The sequence below is a fragment of the Peromyscus californicus genome, unplaced genomic scaffold (assembly GCF_007827085.1).
Source record: "Peromyscus californicus insignis strain IS unplaced genomic scaffold, ASM782708v3 Scaffold_8__1_contigs__length_139910024, whole genome shotgun sequence".
Lineage (NCBI taxonomy): Eukaryota > Metazoa > Chordata > Mammalia > Rodentia > Cricetidae > Peromyscus > Peromyscus californicus.
In genome coordinates this window covers 64,427,776-64,450,837 of record NW_026294606.1, presented here as the reverse complement: position 1 = coordinate 64,450,837, position 23,062 = coordinate 64,427,776, and the positions used below count along the sequence as shown (strand labels likewise).

General features: G+C 46.0%; 1 protein-coding gene across 7 annotated transcripts in view; it reads left to right on the top strand.

The window, feature by feature from the left end:
• Positions 1-23,062, top strand: part of Frmd4a (FERM domain containing 4A) — a 611,671-nt gene that overhangs the window by 443,687 nt on the left and 144,922 nt on the right. For all 7 annotated transcript variants that reach the window (XM_052729402.1, XM_052729398.1, XM_052729400.1 and 4 more), the window contains one exon: positions 22,757-22,851. In XM_052729402.1, coding sequence (XP_052585362.1) covers positions 22,757-22,851 — 95 coding nt within the window. The remainder of the gene's footprint in view (positions 1-22,756; positions 22,852-23,062) is intronic.

The following is a 23,062-nucleotide window of genomic DNA, read 5'->3' as shown; positions in this document are numbered from 1 at the left end:
ATGTGTGACAGAGAGCATCTATCTTAAAATCCCTATAAGTGATGACAAGGGCTGACAGGCTTACTATAGGCTCCTTTAAAAAACCTCATAATTTGGTGTGGGGAGTGGGCAGGGAGAACAGATATCTTGTGTAGCTCAAGCTGGCCTCAAACTCTGTATGTAACTGAGGATGACTTTGAACTTATGATCTTCCTGCTTGTGCTGGGATTTCACGTGTGTACCATCTGAGCCAGTTTTAGGAGGTACAGGAGATGGAACCCAGGGTTTCAATGCATGCTAGGCAAACATCCAAATGAGCTGCATCCTTAGCCCCTCAGCCTTTGAAACGTGAACACAACCCGATACCACCTTTTTGTTTCAAAACATCTTTTAACAGTTGTTTTGAGGCATAACTAAACTTTATAAAATTATACACGTTTTGCTTTGTTTTGTTTAAAGCGTGGTCTCACAATGCAGCTCAAGTTGTCTGTGACACTTGGTGTACAGTCCACTCTGACCTGACATGGTTCTCTTGTCTCAACCTTCTGAGGGAGGGGAGGACAGATATGCACCATTTAGAGCACGCAATGTGCTTGTCTTGACGTGTGTGTACCTGTCACACACACTCTAGCTAGTTCTGCACCTATAGCCACTACAAATGCCCCCGAGACCACGAGACCCTGCCCTCCCCGAGACACTCTGTGTCTTTGGGTGGAAGCCACCAGTTATTGCCACAAAGTGACCCATAGCTAGCTGATCAAGCAGTTGGAGTGTTCACAGGATCCAAGGGAAGTTTTCAGGAGCATTGGGAGGAAAGTCGGGTGATTTTGTTTCTTGCTTACCTCTCCATGCCTTTACCCAGATTGCAAGTCTGGGTATATTGGGCCAGGAATGCACCACAGGACATTGTCCCAGCCCTGAAGGGCTTTCAGGAACAGTGAGAGAAAGCTGTGTTATGCTCATATGAACCAGACCCAGCTCACGGTTCCTGGAAAGTTTTACTTCTTCTTGGCACTAATCCAGAAAGACTGAGTAGGAAGAACCCTGAGACCTGTTTTGGTGGTGGTGGCGTTTGGTTAGTTGGTTGGGTTGGTTGTTGTTGTTGTTGTTGTTGTTGTTGTTGTTTCCCAAAAACTAAATCTCAACACAGTGCTGAAGAAGGGCACTGACCATGAGGGATGGAAGGCAGATTTGTGGGTAGACAACAGAGCGGGTGCCCAGGCAGGAATGTGAGCTGCTAACCTTCCAGGAGAACCCGTGGGTCCCTCCCTGATCTCTCTTTGTCTTGGGTTTTTGGCAAATACTTCACTATCGGGCTTTGAACTCCTGAGAAAGTTTCCCATTGTCCTCCCAGGTGTGTAGACAAGAACCCCAGAGTAGGCAGAGGTCACCGGGGTTCTGGTTTTTCTCAGATGTTGGGTTATAAAAGTTTCCTTTCAAACACGTCCACCTTGTTGGCTTGCCTGCAGAGGCAATTATCTGAAATCGAAGCACAAAAGATTAGAACATCTCTCTTATGGCTCCAACCCAGCAATGAGCAGTCCATGTGGCTTTCTTTATGTGGACAGATATGTAAACACACAGAACGAACCCACATCATGTCTCTCTCGACACTGCCCTTACTCCAGGTGCCTACTCTGCATTGCATCCTGGGAAATAGTCCCTCCGTGACCATGATCTGTGGCTTACTCTCAGTGCCACAGAGAGACGTGTGCAGAATGACACCAGTCAGGGCAAATTCGAGAGTCAGATATTTTGCAACATTCTGTGCCACTTCAAACAGGAAAAAAAAATAGTGTCTTATATTCATGAAAATCGAGACATGTTACTTCAAATGACATATACATGACACAGGCTCCCAATGTAAGCCAGGAGGAAATGAGCCACATCTCAAATCACTGAAATGTCCTTCCTAGACTAGTCTTGAAACAAGAAAAAAAAAAAGATTAATAAAAAAAACCCTGAAGTTCTAAGTTGTATAAAATGTGTGGATTTATCGTCCCTGATGGGGTTATTTCCCAAATGCCAGTGGTTCAGATTGCACATGAATGACTGTGTTTTTGTGACATCACTAGATATTTGTCTCTATTGTCTTTATTTCTTATGCTTTTAATATGTTGTATTCGTGAAACATTAAAGGATTGGGCAATAAAAGTGGGCTAAGTGGTAGCATTATCAATTAATAGTATTGAAAGGGCCTGTGCACGCACGGGCATGTTTAAATTCCTTGCTCAATTCTGAAAACATCACTGATTTAAAATTTTTTCTTCTATTGTATTTAATGGGTATAAAGTATCACTTTTGTGTAACAAATAATTCTGGATATTGGTTGCTCAGTCATGCAGCACATTCTGGGTCACTTTTTTTTTTTTTAAATACAACTTCTGTAAAATGCAGCTAGTGTCTTGAGTCTGCTTGGAAAGCATTTGGGTAGCCAACACCTCATTAGTAAGGAAATTGGGTTGGGTTGGTTTGGGCATTGCTAGAGATAGAACATGGAACCTGGTCATGGTAGACCAGCATTCTACCACTGAGATACCCCTGTGTCTGTGTTAATAATAAGAATTCTATCCGGGTGGTGGTGGCGGTGGCAGCAGTGCATGCCTTTAATCCCAGCACTCGGGAGGCAGAGCCAGGCGGATCTCTATGAGTTCGAGGCCAGCCTGGTCTATAGAGTGAGATCCAGGACAGGCATCAAAACAACACAGAGAAACCCTGTCTCGAAAAAACAAAACAAAATACTACTACTACTACTACTACTACTACTACTAATAATAATAATAATAATAATAATTCTCAAGAATTTCATACTGTAGCCTCTTTAAAGGGAAAAAGAAAGACGTGCTGAATGTACCCATAGACTGTGTTCACAAAGAGCTTAAGCAGTAACTCACTTAGCATTTCTGACGTCTGCATTCTCCAGAGGAAAAGGAGAACGAGGTGGTACCTCAAGGTACTGAAAGCCCCATCTTTCTTCTAGACCATCCCCAGGGAACAGAAATCCAGATGTGAGATCCAGGTGTGAACACCACCCTCCTGCAGCTTGACTAGGTTACTAGGGCTGTAGCATAGCCAAGCAGGATCTCCCACAGAGAGGAGTGAACAAGCCCAGGGGTAGAAGCTGCTGTTTAATCTACCTCTTCTCTCCCTCATTCATTCTTCCCCAGGAAAGCACAGAAGATTCCTGCTAGGTATTGCTAAGGCTGTACTCTCTGGCTTTCTGGAATGTTCTGCCCCATCTGAAAACTCATACACAGGTGGTGAGATACCAGTTCAGCCTGCTTACCACCCAGATGGAACATGGTGACTGTTTTTGACATCTCCCAGAGATAGGGAGTGATATCACATGGTGGTTAAGATGGGACTCCGAAAGCAGTTGGCCTGAATTTGTCCGTGAAATCCACCCCATCACCACCTACAGTCACTTCAGCCTCCCGTGCACTGGGATTACAGGCATGCATCACAAGATCCAGATTTAAAAAAAAAAAAAACCTCAAAATTTAACCAGGTGTGGTGATGCACACCTTTAATCCCAGCACTGGGAAGGCAGAGGCAGGCAGATCTCTGGGTTTGAGGCCAGCCTGATCTACAAAGCAAGTTCCAGGACAGCCAAAGCTATTACACAGAGAAACTCTGTCTTGAAAAACTAAAACAAAACAAAACGAAACAAAAACCCTCACAAGTTGTGATACTGGATGTAAACATACACATATTCACAGACACACGCAGTGTGATATTAGACGTGAATATACATGGTAAATCGCCCCTTTCTCTCATCGTCTTCCTTTGCTTTCTCTGGGAAGCAGGAAAAGGCCTCTCAGGAAGATTAGATGGCCATGCTGAGATTGTACTAACTGAGGGCAAGGGCTGGTTCTGCTGGGGTAAGACTGGGTTAAATGAAGTCCATGATGGCAGGCTGTATGTAGATCCCATCTTTACTGTACTTATAGCTGCAAAATTCTTCAGGCCATGCTGGCACAGGCCTTTAATCCCAGCACTCGGGAGGCAGAGGCAGGTGGATCTCTGTGAGTTCGAGGCCAGCCTGGTCTACAAAGTGAGTTTGAGGACAGCCAAAGCTATTACACAGAGAAACTCTGTTGAGAGAGAGAGAGAGAGAGAGAGAGAGAGAGAGAGAGAGAGAGAGAGAGAGAGAGAACTACAATATTCTGAAGTTAGTTGTCTTAGTTAAGAGATACCATGACAACAGAAACTCTTATAAAGAAAATATTTAATTGGGGTGGCTCACTTACAATTTCAGAGGCTTAGTTCATTATCATCATAACGGGGAGCATAGCGGCATGCAGGCAGCCATGGTGTAGGAGGAGTAGCTGAGAGTGCTATATCCTGCAGGCAACAGGAAATCAACTGAGACACTGGGCGGTATCCTGAGCATAGGAAAGCCTGCCCCCACAGTGACACACTTCCTCCAACAAGGCCATACCCACTCCAACAAAGCCACACCTCCTAATAGTGGCCCTACCTCTGAGATTATGGGGGCCAGTTGCATTCAAACTACCACATTAGTGAAGTTGGGATAAGAATTTTGATCTCTGCTGTTATATGAGGGCTCTTTTCCTGATTGTTGATGTAGGGGATAAAACCCAGAATGCACATGGTAGGCAAATGCACTATCAACTGAGCTACGTCCCCATGTGCTCACAGCTTTGGAGGAAGATGTGTTTTCATTGTTTTTCGTTTTTTCCTTTAAACACATCCTTGACTTCCTGGAAAGTCAGAGAGGCTGACTGAGAGGCTTGGAAAGGCAACTGTACAGACAGTGGCATCTTCTTTGTGTCTGTGACTTAGACCGCAGTCTGACCTTTCCTCCTCCAGATGAAGGGGTGAGAGGTGACAGCTCCATGCCCAGTGGACACTCAGCCTGGCAGCTGATGACACTGGCTGCCCCAGGGTCATAGCCTGTGATGATTTCCCTCTTACAGGCTGACACACTATTATGAATGCAAAGCCTATTAACTCTATTCCAGAAAGGAGAATGTGAGGCCTCAAGAGAGCAAGCAAGGCCAGCTGAGGAAACTCACAATGCAACTGCAGATGAGGTCATGGCTAGGCCCCAGTGCTGGTGACAAGGAGGGGTCAGGGGGTCTGAGGCATTGCATGGGAACCGTCTCATTAAGAGTCTTCCAGTTGAATGTTGCAGAGTGCCCTGCCAGCCCGATATAGTTAATGAATTGCTTAGGACAAGAAGAAGCAGGGAGGAGATAAAGGCAGAGTGGATTGCCTGTCTTTATCCTGGGTCTCCTTCCTTCACACTGGAACAGCTTCTCCAGTTCACTAATGGGTGGAATGCAGTAGGGTCATATGTGGACAAGACAGTGTTGGTTCTCAATGCTGGGTTCATAGCTAAAGAGTCCCAATGAGCAAGGGGAAATTCCCAATGGTTAAAGATACTTCTATGGACCAGCTATGAGGACACATCCCCGTAACCTCAGGACTTAATAGGCTGAGCCAGAAGGATTGTGATTTCAAGGCTAACCTGGGCTACATAGCAGGATCATAAAAAGAAATCAGTGACTGGGAACATAAGGTGTAGCTGAGCTGTCACATGCTTGCCCAGGATGTGCAAGGCCCTGAGTTCCATCCCAAGCACTACAGAGAGGAAAGAAAGAACTGACTGAAGGAAGGGAAAAGGGGAGGGGAGGGTGGGAAGGAGAGAGGGAGGGAGGGGGAGATAAAGAAAAAAGATACCTCCCTGAGCCCTGCTAAGTAAGAGGTCATCAAGGGGCTTTGGGAGATTCTGGACTCGGCGGGAGTTGGAGCTGAACAGGTGAACTGGCCAACAGCTTCCAAGAGGCCTGAGGGAAGAGAACCCGGGCTAATGTGGGTTTTTATCAGTCTGAAAGCTCCTCCTGTCTCTCCTTCACCATCCATCCAATCGTCCTGCATTCATTCATCAGTCCATGCCCAGTGTACAGTCAGTCCACACTGACCACCGAGCTCTGTGGAAATGAGGAGCTGTGTCCGTTCCTTACCTAGTTGCTGTAACAGAGACCTGACAGAAACGCTTAAGGACAGAAGGGTTTATTGGGCTCACACTCAAAGGGAACAGTTTCGTATAGGAGAGCATTTATGGCGGAAGAAGCTTGAGGAAGCAGGCCTCTGTGCATCTACAGTCAGGAATCAGAGAGAGCTGAAGGCAGGTAGGTCCTCAGCTCGCTCCTTTTCCTTTTTGTACAGTCCTCTGGCACCTTAGCCCCTGGAATGGCACCATCCACATTTAGAGTGGGTCTTCCCACCTCTCTTAACCTAGAATTCCCTCACAGAAATGCCCAGAGGCCCGTCTCCCTTTTTCTAGATCATGTCAAGTTGACAAACCATATTAACCCTTACAGGTATACACAAAGTTGGGAACACGTTGGGGCACATGCCCAGGCTGACTGAAGTAACTCTCTGAGGGCTCGGTGAGCTCAGCCATACAGCTGCTGGGCCAGTTGGAGCAGGTACCCAACGCTGATGTGCAAACCAGCATTTCTCTCCACAGCATGGCTGCCAAGCAAGGTCAGGAGTTAAGTAGCTGTTCAAAATAGAAAAAAGAAGGGACAATTCATCAAAAGAAACAGCTCTAGAGAGGCTAAGAGCGTTATGAAAGAGCAGGGCCATCAGAAGCAGAGAGTAGAGGGAATCCTTTGCCCTCTACTCCACCCCCACCTCTCCCCTCACTGTGTGCTTCTCTTTCCCACGCCTCTGGTATGCTTGCTGAACTGCCAAAGAAGAATGTTCAAAGCCATCCCCGTTCTCCTCCAACCACACCAGCCAGCACTTCCAATCCATCTTCAGGTCCAAGGATGCAGGACTCCATTCATCTGCTTTTGCTTTCCTGAACGTGATTTTCTGCACATTCCACCTCTCTTCTTACTAGTCTGCAGAGGCTGTTTCACTTTGCTGGAATTGGGACTGGCTTCGTGTTTCTTGCACAGTTTGGTTTCAGGATCAAGACAAAATGCCAATGCCACACGGCTTAATAATGACAGACACAAGCACATGTTTGACCCCTGATTAAACTCTGCCTCCAGACTTTCTGGCCAAACCCACTTCTGTCAATAGCCAACATCAAGACTCTTCCAGATATCACACTAGGTTTCAGGAGACTGTAGATCTGTTCCGGGGTGTGAGGACTGTGCACAGAGAGCATGTGTGCTGGACTGTCCACACAACAAGACTAGAAACTGATGGATCATCGACTGCAGTTCTGTTTATCCCAGAAACCATGCCGAGGACATACTCTCTGGTGTCCCTGGTGTGCACTTCTTGGCTCCACTTCTGGGAAGAGGCTTGCTTGACTGGCCAACAAGCCCCAGAGGTCTGACTGTCTCCCTCTCCTCAGTGCTGGAATTACTGGTATACACCACCATGCCTGGCATTTTTATGTGGGTTCTGGTAATCAAGCTCAGGTGCTCACACTCATAGGGCAAGCACTTTACAGATTAAGCTACCTACCCAGGTCTTTATTGTCTTCTCTTAAAGCCCTTGTTTTTCTCTACACATTCAGACTCGGTGCCCAGCAGTAAGAATTACAGTAGTTTCCCTTATATAACATGAATACCTTGCAAAGCCCCCAGGATATGCTTAAAGCTACCAACAGTACCAAACTCTACATACACCATGTTTTTCCCTATGCATACACACCTATGATGTTTCACTGATAAATTAGGCACACTTAACAGCCAATAATAAAATAGAATAATGGTAACAATGTACTGTTATGAAAATTATGTGATATCTTGAAAGAGTTAAGGCAAGCAGGCACAGTAGCACATACCTGTCATCCCAGCACGTGGGTTTCTAAGACAAGAGGATTATGAGTTCAAGGCCAGTGTGTGCTATCTGTCTCAAAAACAGAAAAAGTGAGGGGAAATGTTAATATTCTATTATTATTGACATTAGTATTTTATTAATATAATTCATACTTACATTAGTGCCATAAGTGCTAATATTTTATCAACATAAGTTGTACTGATATCAGGGTTTTTTTTAGCTCATTGTTCACTGTGTATAATTGGAAACACAGGAAACAGAACTATGGATAATGAGAAACTACAGTGATTTTTCTTATCTTTACCATGTTGGTCTCAATCTCCCTATTTTATACTACCTAAAATTCTGAAAATCTCTTGTAAATTTTTTGGAAATGAATAGGGTGTAGGAAAATAATTTTTTGCATATTTATGTGTATGTGCGTATGTGAACGTGTGTTTACATGTGTGAGGGCAAACACACAGAGGTGCATGAGCACACGTGGAGGTCCAGTGTTGACAGATGATGGGGTTTTTTTTTTCTCAATTGCACTCTCCCTTATACATGAAGGCAAATTCTCTCACTGAGATGAGAATGTTTGGGTTTGTCTGGCTAGTCCGTTTGCTCCAGGGTGTTTGATCTTGGCCTCTTGCACTCTGGGATTACAGGCAGGGCAGCACACCCAGGTTCTAGACATCTGAACTGTGATCCTCACACTTGCAAAGCCAGTGCCTGGCCCACTGAACCTCTAAAATAATAGATTTTATTCAGGCACAAGTTTACCAAAATCTGGCCAAAACCACTAGTGTAAACATCTAACATTAGGTCTCACCCTGAATGCCCCATCAGTGTTGAGTTGACTGTTTATAAACCTGCTTCAGGATGTGGCTTGGTACAGTCTTCCATCACCTGCTCGTGCCCCTTTAATTAGCATATTGGAAGACAGTGGGAAGGGTGTGCTGTCTTTGCATAGCTGTTCTTCAGGAATAAATATTGTTCAGCTTTAAATTGGTCTTCCCTTCCAAGCCTCCTGGGGATCCAGTACTTGTGGACTTTTTCATTATTCTCCTGGCCTGGTGAGGGTGCATTCTTAATTGTATTAAAAATGACATCAGCAGCAGAGCAAAACGCATCTCTCCAGCACATGCAGTATGTATCTGCCAGCAAGCTGCAAGAGCTATCCACAGGAAAGATCCATGGGGAGGGCACTCAGGGACCTTCCAAATTAAAATTCTGATAAACATTAAAAAGCCATGCAGTCTCTAGGCATATTGCTGGAGCCAGATCTCTCTCTCTCTCTCTCTCTCTCTCTCTCTCTCTCTCTCTCTCTCTCTCTCTCTCTCTCTCTCCCTTCCTCCCTCCCTCCCTCTCTCCCTCTCTCCCTCTCTCCCCCTACCCTATAAGTATAATTTTAACTTTACAGAAGCAGTAGGCTGGGGCAAGCGTGCCTAAGGTGTTTTTAGCAGTAAATGGGACTGGTATTCAGCAGATCATGACAGGCAAGGGTGCTACTCAGGGCCAGGCTTCAGGAAGAAGTTCAGGTCCAAGGGAAGCTGTCTGCTTTCTGTTCTCCTTACTGTCAGGATTTATTCACGGTTTCCACGACAGAGGATAACAGTTCATGAAAAAAAGGACTTAGCCTTTAATAGCTAAGTTCCTTGTCAAAGCAAAAATGAGTGATTCTTATGGGGATTCAGTCTCTGGTTGAAGAAGAAAGATGAGCCCACTTTTATTGAGCACCTGCTGTGTACCAGGAACTTCAAAAGTGATCACTTATTGAATCATCACCAAAACTTTAAGAGGTAGTTATCACTGACCCAGTGTTCAGTGGCTGATCAGCGTAGACTTCACAATTGAGTTTCAGAGCCCCCTGGTCTGAATCACAGATTCATAGCCCAGGTTTGGTCAAAGGGGTGGTTTCTTAAGAGGACTCACCCCTACGTTGTTTTTACCCCCCTCCAAACTTCTACTTCTCACCAGCAGTATACCACAAGGCAAGTGACTCTTATCAAAATGGTGGCAGGGAACCACATTCTCTGAGTACTAGCCATATCCTAGGCAAAGGACACTAGGTGCACAGAGACCCTTCTGTTTGTTGCTAGACAGGGTAGCAACCTTTATTCTTCATCTTTATTCTTCATCTCACCCTTTTGCCATACACACCCTTTAATAACTCTAAGTGCTGGACACTCTGAGCCACCATTAAGTATGACAATGACCATACAAATACCTTGACTTTGTCTAAGACTTCCTGACCTCCACACATGCTATAGAGAGCCAATTTCAAGACTCCAATTTTAGTGACTGTTCCCAAGTGCTGGGACAATGTCCTCTTCTGCAATTCCCTGAGAATAAAGCAAATGGAATAATTGTCAGAGCTTCGGGGTACAAGCCCCAGCTTGGAGAGCCCCAAGAGGCCAGGCGTGGCCTCCCAGCCCCAGTATGCCAATTAAAGAGATTAGTGATGGTGAAAAGCAGAGAAGAGAGGTTTGTTTAATCAATCTCTCTCTCTCTCTCTCTCTCTCTCTCTCTCTCTCTCTCTCTCTCTCTCTCTCTCTCTCTCCCCCCCCTCTCTCTCAAGACTGCCGAGAGGAACAGATGATGGGGTCCAATGACCCTGAGTCTATCTTTGGGGTACCGACATGAGCTTTAGGTTCAAATAGAGGTGGAAATGGGGTCAGGGCAAGAGCAGTGCATACTGAGGCAACCTCAGTCAAGGTGTGGTTCCGGTGACCACGGCCTTGGTTCTGGTCTCACAAAGTGGCTTCATGCTGATTCTCAGGAGTTGTGTGCTCTGGCTCCAAGGTACAGCTTTGTCATCGTGAACAATTTCCCTCAAAAGTGTGATGGGTCGCTCCTGAGAGGCCTGGATGTTCCTAGAATCTAAGGTGACTGCAGGTTTGGGACAGATCTTTAGGTACCTCATAGAGATCTTGACCAGAACATTCTAAAAAATCCAACAGTAGGATGCCTCTGCTACTGTGGTATTTGTCATCAGCCTTGGTGAGGAAAAGATAGGTTAAGGACACTCCGTGGTTAGCAAGCCGAAGTGTGGAGATGTGCAGGTTGCCCAAAGTAAAGGAGATGGTAAAATGAAGGGAAAGATTCCAGGTTTTCATCCTGCTTTTTAGTGACTTTGGGCCAAGTAAGGAGTGAGTTTTTGTTTGTTTGTTTGTTTGTTTGTTTTGTTTTTTTTTAGCAAATGCAGCCCCTAATGCCTGTTAGATTGTAATTCAGTGTGCTGTGCCATGAGGACTTCCAATTTGAATGGATCCTGGTGCCGGGTGTTCAGGGAGAAGTACATACAGCAATACTCTAACGTGTTCTTTGATCTTAGAGGACTTAACGTCATCTCCCAGGGAGTGTAGGGATGTTTACATCCAAAGAAGTCATCTGTATTCCCCATAGTTCAAGATAAGGGCAGCATCAAATATGCAGAACAGTGTGAGTGTGTGTGTGGGGGGGGTGTGTGCGTATGTGTTCACACCTGGTGTAGGCATGTATATGTGTACATGTGCACAAGTGTAAGCTCCACAGATCCTTTTCTCTCCACCTACCCAGTATGAGGATCACAGACACATGCCATCCTGCCATTTTGTGTGGGTGCTAAGAATCCAAACTCAGGTTCTCATACTGGTTTAACCAGTATTTTACCAATAGAGCCAGCTCCTAAACCCAGGCATCTTAAGAAAACAACAACAAAAACCTATTTATTTATTTAGTACTTGTATGTGTACCTGCATCATTTGTTACAGTGCCCACAGAGGCCAGGGAGTACCAGGTCCCCTGGAATTGGAGTTACAGGCAGTGGAGAGTCACCTGATATGTATGCTAGGAACCAAATCCAGGTCTTCTGCAAAAAAAAAAAAAAAAAAACAACAACAACAAAAAAAACAGTAGACTCTCTTAACCACTGAGCCATCTCTCTAGCTCCCAGGCATCTTTTTAAAGAGAAAAAGTGGATACAGTAGTTGAGCTAGTGGCAAAAGGTGAAGCTTGCCATCCCAGGATTAAACTCGGGTCAGCATCTCCATATTCTCTGGAAATATCCCTTAATTTAAGCCGTGAACTTGAGAGCCCTTTCTGGCACAAGCAAGCTGAGAACTGGGGAACAGTCTGTGTTTCTCCCACCAAAGCAAATGTATTGTTCGTTTACAGTCCTGTGACATCACCCTGAGCAGGCCAGAGTCTGGGGGGTAGCTGGGTGAGTACAGAGGCAGGAGGGGTGCCCTAATGAACACCTGCCTGCCTTCCGGAGTCCCTGGGGGGATCCTGTGTAAAGCAGGCTCCCCAGCCAGTCGGGGAAGCTCTTTGCATTTATAGAGGAGCAATTATTATGTCTGCCTGTCAAAGCCTTCAGCGGGCATCATTCAAGTCCATGAGTAAGAAAGACTCCCTCCCAAACCCTTATCAGCCCCGGACTTTCCTGATGCCTGATTCAGGCCACGCTGTATTTGAGAACAACATGGATGAAAGTATATGGAAATAAAAGGAAAGGATGGATCAAGGGAGGAAAACATAAAAGGCAAGGGGGTGGGGCAGCTGAGAGCTTTAAAGTGTTCCCAGAGAGACCTCATCCCCAAGGTGAGTCTCTCGAATATGTGCAGAGAGACATTGAAAGGAGCCCGCCACGATTGTACTTGGTTTGCAGAGAAGTCATGGGGAGGGTCCATACTCTGCTACCGGGTTAGGAAAAGGGACCCAGCACATCCTCTCTTGGGCATGCAAGTGACACTGCAGTGTGTGTCTGGAGGTGTGTGATCTGACTGAAACCCAGCAACATCCATTCATGATTTGCTGGAAGAGGAGCATGTGCCACAGCATGCATGCGGAGGTGGGATGGCAGCTCAGGGGAGTCTGGTTCTCCTTCCAGCACGGGGATCCCAGCATCAAACTCAGGTCATCAGGTTTATCTTTACCCACTCTGCTGTCAACTCTTCTACATCGCCGCATCTGCCCTCCCTAGCTGTGGGGGAGGGGGTACCACTGCCCAGCCGCTCTCTGCTTCCTGTTTGCCTCTAAAGCCCGTCTGTACAACCGCCTGTGCCTGTGGTCTGCTTCCATGCTGGGCTAGGCTGACACTAAATCCTCCACCCTTTCATCTGTCTCCCTCTGCCAATAAAAACCTTTATGAAATGGACCTTTATGAGATAGCTCAATTTGTAAAGTGCTTGCCTACTAACATGAGGGCCTGAGTTGGATCTCCCCCCAACCCCACGTTTTTGGGGTTCTTTGTTTTTGTTTTGGTGGTGGTGGTAGTGGTTGTGTGTGTGTGTGTGTGTGTGTGTGTGTGTGTGTGTGTGTGTGTGTGTGTGTGTGTTTTAAGTGAGGCATGGTGACACACACTTGGATCTCATGGCTGGGAAGACAGGCATGGATAGTTATTCACCATGGAGAAAGACCTCTCCTACATATTGGAGAAGGGGCCAAGCTCTATTGTTCTAATCAGTCTGCATAAAGCAAGTGGCTTCAGTGTGTCCCCTGCCACAGAATACAGGGCTCCATCGGAGAGGTTAATCATCAGAGCCCCTAGGGCAGGAGGGGCGGGGCAGCTGCCATAAGCTGCTGTGCAGACTCCACAAAGGATGACCTCATGCACTATCCCTCCCCTCCCCCAGGAATCGGAGCAGCCAATGAGCCTCTGTTGGCCTTAGTGTGGACGGTGCAGGGGTACAAGGACAAGTCCTTGCTCACCCATCCACTCCATTCGGGCTTCCCAGGGAGAGAATCCCAGGCCCCTCCTGGCCAGAAAGAAGGGGTGATGATATGACATCGTTTCTACCCACTCCTGGAAATGACCTTGTCTGCTACCTCACTGCTGTGACTACCCCTAAAGAGTAGGAATCACCCACCCACTAGGTCTCGGGATCCCCAGTTCCTTGGTAGGCAGAGTAGGTAGGCAGGTGAGCAGGCAAAGCTGGACACGAGTGCCTGTAGCTGTGTGAGGGTGGGCAAGTCCCCATCGGCTCAGCGGACAATGCATACCTCGTAGTAACAAGACAAGAATGGCCCTGGCAATCAGACATGTTGGCATATACCTATGATCCTAGTGTTCCTGGGGAGACCCTGAGTATCCTTTTGGGGGGAATCCTCTCAAGGAAGTTCAGGAATGGTTTTATTGAAATGAGAGAGAAAAACAAACAACAGGGCAGGTATGCTGAAAATCTCAGCGGCTGCCAGGAAGGAATATGGGAGATGGGGGTGGGGGGCAGTTTTCCTTTGAGGTCACACACAGAGGTTAGAGAGGTGGTGAAAAAGACCAGCGTCAGGGAAAGCATGCTCAGGCTGAAGGCCAGTGCTTGAAGGACAGGGAAAGATGTGCTTGGTGGAAGGCTGTAGGTCTGTGTTGCAGAGGCTCCTGTTTCCGGGTTACTGCGTCCCAGGGCAAAGGCCTGCACCAGGGATACATGGCTGGAATTAGAGAGACAGCGTATTAAAGGAAAAGCACTCCCAAGAACGAGAGCAGCCTATGAACTAAGGAAGGAGCCAGGACCATGGGGCCTGGGGACCCTGAGTCTTTACAGGACATTTACATAGCACCCACCGCTCCCATGTGTGTTTTTTACTTTCCCTGTTAGTGCATGATCCCTGGTGGGAAAGAGTTTCCATCCTCCTCTTCAAACTGGCTTTGTTCATATGTTAATCTCTATCTCTACTCTCCAGTCTCCCAGAGAGTGGGGAGGGTGAAATAAGGGGATTCCAAGTTCAAGGTCATTCTGGGGGCTACAAACTGAGAACCCCGTCTCAAAAAGACATAAATAAATACAAATAATAAATAAAAACCCTAGACAGAGAATGACTGACTTGGTCTTCAGACACCAGTCTGATTTCTCCTAAAGTATAAGGAAGAGCTGTGGTTACTGTTAGATTTTTTTTTTTTTAATGCAATTAACTTAGACATGGCAATTCCTTTGCTGTTTAATGGTGCCCCATGGGGATAACGGCTTAGAGGGAAGAGTCCATTGCTGAGTTGAAGCTACTTTGCTGCTAACAACTAAGCCAGGCTTGGCTCACCTGCCTTATGCACAGGGTGACATCAGAGCCAGTTTCTAGAGGGACTCAGGCCCCAGATCACTCCTAAAACAGACGACCTCCAGATCCTGTGCTTCCTACACACATGTATTCCAGGGTCTGGGGTCCCAGTCTAGGGAGAGGTGCTTCCTGGGGCTGCCAAAGCAAATAACAACAAAGTTGGGGGCTTGAAAGGGACCGGACCACGTCTGTTAAAATCCCAGAGCGGGGATCATTGGTTGCAGCCCCTTCCAGCTTGATTGACCTCTGGGCCTCCAGGCAGCCAGCCTCAAAGGCCTCTGGCTTTATGCCCTGTTCTGTGTGGTCGTGTTAAAGTCTGTCTTATAGGGAGATGTGAGAAGGTATTCAAGCCCCCCACCTCTCTCTCTCCCCTCTCTCTCTCTCTCTCTCTCTCTCTCTCTCTCTCGCTCTCTCTCTCTCTCATTGTAGATCTGGGGAGATGACTTTGGATGGATCAAGTGCTTCCCCCCAAGTCATTACAGGGTACAATAAGTTACATCACATGTACCCTCCCCCCCCCCACACACACACATAGAAAAGCATCCATGCTAAGGGAAAATGAGGCACACGTAGAAAATTCCACAGGAACTGGGTGGGATGGTCAGGGAGAGTTTCCTTGAGGATATAGGCTTTAGGCAGGAATGAAGTTTTGAAAGGGAACTAGACGAAGGTGAGGTGAATATGAAAACTGGGACATATACATATTCATGTATAAATATAAATACATATGTATAGCCTGTGTATTTTATAAGTACAGTAATGAAGAGCTCAAATGACAACAGACGTGTGTAATATTCACTTTATGCCACACATTGTACTTTATGTAAGTCATTTAACCCACGTGACAGCCTTGGGTACAGTCCTTACCACTTTGCAGATGAGGAAACCAAGGTGCAGTGAGGTTAAGCAACTTGCTCCAGGTTGTATAAGAAAATGAGATGTGTTAATAGATAAGATTTACTAACCAGGGAAGGTGCCAGGCTGTGGGAGTTTTTGAATGAGCATACACAACCTTTCGGGGGTGGGGGCTGAGTAGTTTGTCAGGGAGGAAGCAGTTTGATTTGCTAAGAGCATGAAGAAGAATAGTCTAGAATCCTTCATGGCATTAAATCCAGCCCATCATTTCACAGAGGGAAAGACAGAGGGCAGAGGTTTTAGGTTCAAGGTCATCCATCTGGAGCGAGTGCCTGTCAAGTCCATAGTGGGTGCTGCCAATAATATTAGCATTTCCAGAAGGATCATGGTTACATGGACAGTGCCTAGAGCTCCTTACAACTTACAGATGTGCTGTGTGTGTGTGTGCATGCGTGTGTGCGTGTGTGTGCGTGTGTGTGTGTGTGTGTGTACCTGCCCATGTGTGCATATGCGGAGATGCACAAGCATGTGTGTGGGCATACATGCAGAGCCAGAGGTTGACACTGAGTGTCTTCCTCAGTTGCTCTGCACCATAATTTTTGCCACAGGGTTTCTCACTGAATCTGGATCTTCCCAATCAGGCTAAACTGGTTGAAGACAAACCTGGGGTGTGTCCACCTCCCCAGCACTGGGGTTAGAGGTACATGCTGTCATATCCACTTTTACAAGGGTGCCAGGGATCCAAACTCAGGTTCTCATGCTTCTGTAGTAAGCATTTTACATACTAAGCCATTTTTCCATCTCCAAGTGCTGTTTTGATCATGGTGGTCACGCACATCACCTGGAAGAAGTAGGGATGTGCTGGAAGTACATGGGACATAAACTGATACTTTAGACTAAATATGGCAAATATACCCATGGGTTCCCATGGGAGCCAGCACCTTCAGGACCTCACATGAGCCTGGTGGTGAAGTCAGAGCAGCAAAGGCCCCCTGCCCTCTCTCTTGCATGTGGTGACTGTGCAGGTGTCCAAGCTTAGTTTTGGAAAGTCATATTCTTAGCACTATGGTGGCTCCTGTGTGCAAAGCATGCTGGGAGGTAGGGGGCATTTGCAAGGAAATTTGTTATCCAGGTCTAAGGAGGAAGGCAGGAAAATAATTTGAGTTAAAGAGGGGAAGAGAGAAGCCAGTGAAAGAAGGCAATTAATTACAGGTTGAGAGAAAGCCCATCTTAAGTTCACTGACATCCGCACCAGCATGGCCAGTGACCCTGAAGAAACTGGTATGGCTCACCAGGGACACACAGGGCTTGCTTTGCCCATGATGCCTTCAGGCCCCTACCCTGTTTGTCCCATCAAACTCCACGGGGCTGCAGATCTCTTTCTTGGCCTCTCTCCCAGCCAGATCCCCACAAGGATCCACAAATGTTTACAGCACGAGTGACTGGCAAATTACAATCAGCAGGATTCTGTAAACATCCCTTTCAAGTGTATAACAGCCAAGAGCTTTCTGCTTACCAGGCAACTCACTCCAAAAGGAACTTTCAGAATACTGTAGCTCCTCAATCATCAAGGTAGACTATCATCTTCCTCTGCAAGATTGGGGAAATCCAGATGTTGATGCTATCAGTGGCCCAAGTCTTAACAGAGGCACAGTGCCGGAGTCAGGCAGGATGCACCCCTGCACTGTGCTAGCAAATGACCCTACTGTCTCAGCAGTACAGACAGTGAGGAGTGCCGGACTTCAGCTGCTCTGACTCTTAGGGACGAAAGCAGTCAGAAGCTGAGCTGTTGCTGGTCACCTCGAAGACATGTATAGGGTTCTCTGAGGATTTAAGATAGAGTTGCAACCTCCATGTCTTCTAGAATCTTCTGTCATTTCCCCCATTACTGACTTGATTCCTCTATTTTTATTCTTTGTCATATTTTATGTGTGTGCTTATGTGTATAGATGTATGTGTGTGCATGTGGAGCCTGGAGGTCAATTTCCCATGCCATTCCTTAGGCACCTTCCCCTTTTTTTTTTTTTTGGAGACATAGTATCTCATAGGGACTTGGAGCTGACCAAGCAGTCTGGCCTGGAGCCCCAGAAATCTGCCCATCTCTGCCTTCCCAGTCCTGGATTACAAGCACGCACCACCAACCATACTTTTCCCCTCCATTCTCTCATGGCTACTGTTTTCTATTTTAACAGGAGAGAAATTAGTTCATTACATACAGTGGACATCTCAGGGTGTCAGGGTCTGTTTTCCTTGCTGAACTCCCATTGGTTAGTGTGACTCTTTTTTTATTATTATTATTAAGTTAGTTACCTGACAGTTTCATACATGTATATAATGCATTCTGGTTACTCTCCCCCACACTTTTTTTTTTAAAGATTTATTTATTATGTATACAGTGTTCTACCTACATGTATGTCTACAGGTCAGAAAGGGCACCAGATCCCATTACAGATGGTTGCAAACCACCATGTGGTTGCTGGGAATTGAACTCAGGACCTCTGGAAGAGCAGTCAGTGCTCTTAACCTCTGAGCCATCTCTCCAGCCCTCCCACACACTTCTTAACTTGTCTTCTAGAGATTGAACTCAGAGCCTCATGGCGTGTGAGACAAGTTCATTACAGGCACTTTGTCCCCCCCAGCTCTGGTTCCTTTGTTTTTAAATTATGGGTGCCCTGAGGTGAGCTTTTCTTCCCTTTGGTCTATCATACTGTTCATGAAAAGCAGTTGATGTTTCTCCATGTTTCAGCAATGATTTGCCCCCACAGGTATGAACAGAGTTCACCAGAGAGGGTCAGGTTTGTCCCCATCCCTATGCCCCAAGCTGGGGCTGCTTGCGCTGTTTAGTTATTCAGAGTAAAATTTCCAATATGCGAAGGGTCTGGCGAGACAGGTGAAATCAGAGGAACGTGTCATCTTCAAGGGGCCAAAAGTCAGCCCCTCCAAGGCTCTCAAAGAGCAACGCTTTTTCAGTGTGTCAGGACGTCTCTAAAGTTCTGGGGCTTGAAGATCAGAGGATGGTGCGCGTTAATAAGTACACAGTGATGATGTATAAATCTGGGATGTCAGCGTACTGACTCAGCATTACAGCCCTAGACAGGCCCTTCAAGACATGGTGCCTGACCGCTTACCCAGGGAGAAGTAACCTCAGGCATAATGCAGAGGAAGGTGACCACTTTGAGACAAGCTAGCATTTATATTTTGTTTCTTCTTTTTAAAACTGGAATAAATATGCACTACATAAAATTTACCATTTTAACCATTTCGTATATGTACAATTCAGGGGCATTAACTGCATGCACAGTGTTATTGAAGGTTCAACACTATTTCCAAAATTTTGTCAGAATTGGAAGCAGAAATTCTGTAACCATTAAGCAGTAACTCCTCATCCTCTCCAACCCCTGGTGACCCCTGTGAAATCACATGATCTTAGTTACTTATACAAGTGAGATGACAAAAGCATTTCTTTTTTTATGGCTCCTTTCAGTTACCATGTCATCAGTGTTCATTCATATAGCATAGATCTGAATTTTGTTCCTCTTTAGAGCTGAGTAATATTCCATTTTGTGTGTCCAGACCTTGTTTCCAATTCTGGCTTTGCTGAGGGTGAGAACAGCCTGTCTACTGACTCTAAGTCTTCACTGGCAGAAGAATAGTTTTCTGTCGTTTAAATAATTTTATCATATATAGAAGCTCTCAGAACAGTGTCTGGGATAGAGTAGCAATGCCTTAGATAGTCCTTTGTAAGACATGGCATTTTAAGGCAGATGTATGGGAATGTGGCACGGTCAACTGAAGTTGTTCCATGTGTCCCTTTCTGTCATTTCAAAGGTCTTAACTGGGTGAAGAACACAAATATCCAACACCTGTTAACCATGTTCCCTGCCCTCCACACTTTCCTCAGCTCCCTTCCTACACCCCACCTTGGATTTTCTCCCAACCATTTCTGTAACTAGTGAGTATCTTTCTAGATAAATAAATGTATCTCCAACTATATTTGTTCCTTTTCCATTGCTGTAATAAGATACTCTGACAAAACAAACAAACAAACAAACAAAAACAATTTGGAGAAGAAAGAGTTTATTTGGGCTTCCGGTTCCAGGCGGTACAGTCAGTCCATCATGGCGGGGAATGTATGGCAGTGGGAGCCTGAGGCTGGCCTGGCAGTCACGAAGCAGAGACATCACATTGTATACACACACAGGAAGCAAAGAAAGAGCAGGAAGTGGTTACAACACCTTAAAGCTTACCTCCAACGACTGTGCCTCCAGCAAGACACCACTTTCTAAAAGTTTCATAGCCTCTTCCCCAACAGCGCTGCCAACTGAGGACCAAGTGTTCAAATACATCTGTCTTTGGGGGACATTTCTCCCCAATTGCCACACTGAGCAAGGGTGTTCAAATATCATTAAAATAGTATTCCCAAAGAGAGAGAAGTCTCTGTAGACGAATTTCTAAACAGTCTAATTAAATAAGAAACACAGAGTCAAATACAAGGGTGAAAGCCTTAGAGATCAGAGAAATAGGAGTAGCCATCAGCTAACCTAAGCTCACCATGCTGCAGTAGCTTCCCAAGAGAACCAGGTTCTTCCTGTCTAACCTGCGCCTTTATTGCCTTGCTGTTCTGCCTTCTCATTGGCTCTTAGCCCAGCCACCTTGTAACCGCCTGTCTGTACAGACCTCTAGGTCTCTATGGTTGGTACTGGGATTGGTACTGTCACCATCCTTGGCTGTGTCCTTGAACACACAGAGACTCTGCCTGCCATGTGATTGGATTAAGGGCGTGTACTACCACCACCTGACTTTTGTTTATGGCTGGCTATGTCCTCTGATCTCCAGGCAAACTTTATTTATTAACATACAAATAAAATATCACCACATTTCAGCACAAATAAAATATCACCACAAATCTCAGTGCTGTCCTTTCCAAGAATGGGTTAGTTACCTCCCCATAGTTCACAGGAGTCCACAGTAACTACTTCTTAGTCACACCTCATTTTCTAATACCAGATTGACCCAGTAAGACCACACTCTCATTGTCTCTCTCCACTCACCAGACTTGACCTCAAGTGACTTTCTACCCCCACCCACTAGACTTGACCTCAAGTGATTTCTGACATTTACAAAAGATCCAAATCCATTCCAAGCGCTGGAAGAGTTCTTGCTGGCTAGGGTGTTAAGTCTAAAACATGCTTCCAGGGCAAGTCAAAAAGATAATCCAAAATTGAGAAAAAAAATGGCATTAAGATATGGTCTTGTTATGTAGCACAGGCTAGCCTTGAATCCCCATTCCTCCTACCTTAGCTTTCTAAGTGTTGGAGTTACAGGTATGTACTACAGTGCCCAGCTCAAAATACTTCCAGAAACAACAAGCATCACAGATACACTGTGGCTACTTTGAAAGAGATGGCAGTCATTCTGATGGATAAATTATGATCCGCTACATTTTTAAATGAGCCTGCTGCCTCATTACAACCCATAAATCACATGCAGCCCAGCATCTTCTGGGAAGAACAGTAGCATGGGCAGCAGAGCCTGCAGCATCCCACAGCATGTGCTCAGGCTTCAGAACTCAATCTTGCAGCATCTTTCCTTATTCATTTGCAAAATTCTAAGACTTGCCGTGTGCATCCCTCTGCATTCCCATTGTAGACTTCTTCCTATTAACGAAGGAATGTTTGACTTCAAGTCCTGAATTTCCACCTGGTTTAGCCTAAGGTTGTATACTGTGACAGGAATAGAAGTAGAGAGCATTAGATGCCATTGGTTCATCAAAGTGGAATTTCCCATTGATCACTAATGATTACCAGGGAAGAAAGTGCTACCATCGCTACAAACCCATGTGGATCTAGGTGGTTTTCACTGCGGAGCTGATGGTCATAGAGGCAGAAGGAGACAGAAACAGCTGCCTGATCTCTGGGCCTGTTTCTGCCCCATACGATAGACAACCTCATAGGATTATGCGGGTAAAAAATGTGTAAAAAGTGCTTAGGACAGTGCCTACCACACAGCAAATGCACACAGTTCCTAACTCACCATGGTTCGGCGTGGGGATGTTGAGTTTGACAGTGGTACAAAAGCGATACGCATTCCGTAAAAATTATACTTTGAATTTTGCACCTGGATCTTTCCCCTGGATCAGGCTATGTGCTCCAATCCCCTCTAATGATGCTGAAAGCCAGAGCCCCCCAGTTATCCATGTGATCACCAGACCGAAGCAGCTGGCCTGTGGCAGTTGTATCCAACCTTTCAGTACAGTAAGGCAGGGTTGTCACCCACCAAGCCCATGCTTAGAGACTTGCAACTTAATTATAAAGTAAATCTCATGGTGCTAATGTTACCATTTTGTCTCGGGCTCACACCTGTAGCCCTGTGTTGCTAAGCTCTGGTACTCGTCTTAAATGCATTTGGATGTAACAGCATCTTCAGATTGCAATGGGTAACCTCACCCTAAGAATAGGAGGGTCTGCCTGTGTTTGCTAAATAGATCAATTAAAAAGAGACATCTTCCTGTCAGTATAACATAAGGTGGGGAAGGAAAGTCACCAGGCTGGACAGCCCCGCTAAAGACCCAAAGTGCATTTGTTGACAGACCCAACCTTACAGAGCCTCCATCTGTTACCTGGGACCTTTGACTTGGTTGTTTTATACAGCAGTATCCTAGTGTTCTTCTCAGTCTTTCTCTATTCTCTCCCTCCTTCCTTCCCTCCCTCTCTCCCTCCCTCCCTCCTTCTCTCTCTTCCCCCTCTCCCCCTCCCTCTCCCCCTTCCTCTCTGTGTGTGTATGTGTGTCTCATGTAGCCCAGGCTAGCCTCAAACTTACTATGTAGCTGAAGATGATCTTGAACTCCTGATCCTCCTGCCTCCACTTCCTGTGGCATTATAGGCACGCCCCTCACAATCAATTTTATCCTGCACTAGGAATCAAACTTGAGACTTTCTTTGTGCATGCCAGGCAAGAACTCGACCAACTGAACTGCATCCAAGCCCCTCTTTGGATTTTACGAAAGTCACTTGTGTTTATGTAGTGTGCCTGAGTTTTCAGATATTACACAGAGAACATGCTAGAAACCCAAGATGGTGGCGCGCTTTAGTGGAGGTCTATCATGACTTAATCTTTTCCCTTTGTGCTCTTCTTCCAGCCCAAGCTTTTGGCCAAGGAGCTTCTTGACCTCGTGGCTTCTCATTTCAACCTGAAGGAAAAGGAATACTTCGGGATAGCATTCACAGACGAGACGTAAGTGCTGTCCAGAGCCCACAGACCCCGAACAAAAGAGCAGGATGGGAAATTGCCCTCTCTCAGCTGTGCACAGCAAAATCAGCTGCAGGCCACTTGGGTCCCTTGGGGGGTTGGGGGGTCAGTCCAAGTTCACCATCTGAATTTCAAAAGCCGGTGATCATGCCTGGAGCAGCCAAAGGATATAATTAGACAGATGCTAATATTATGA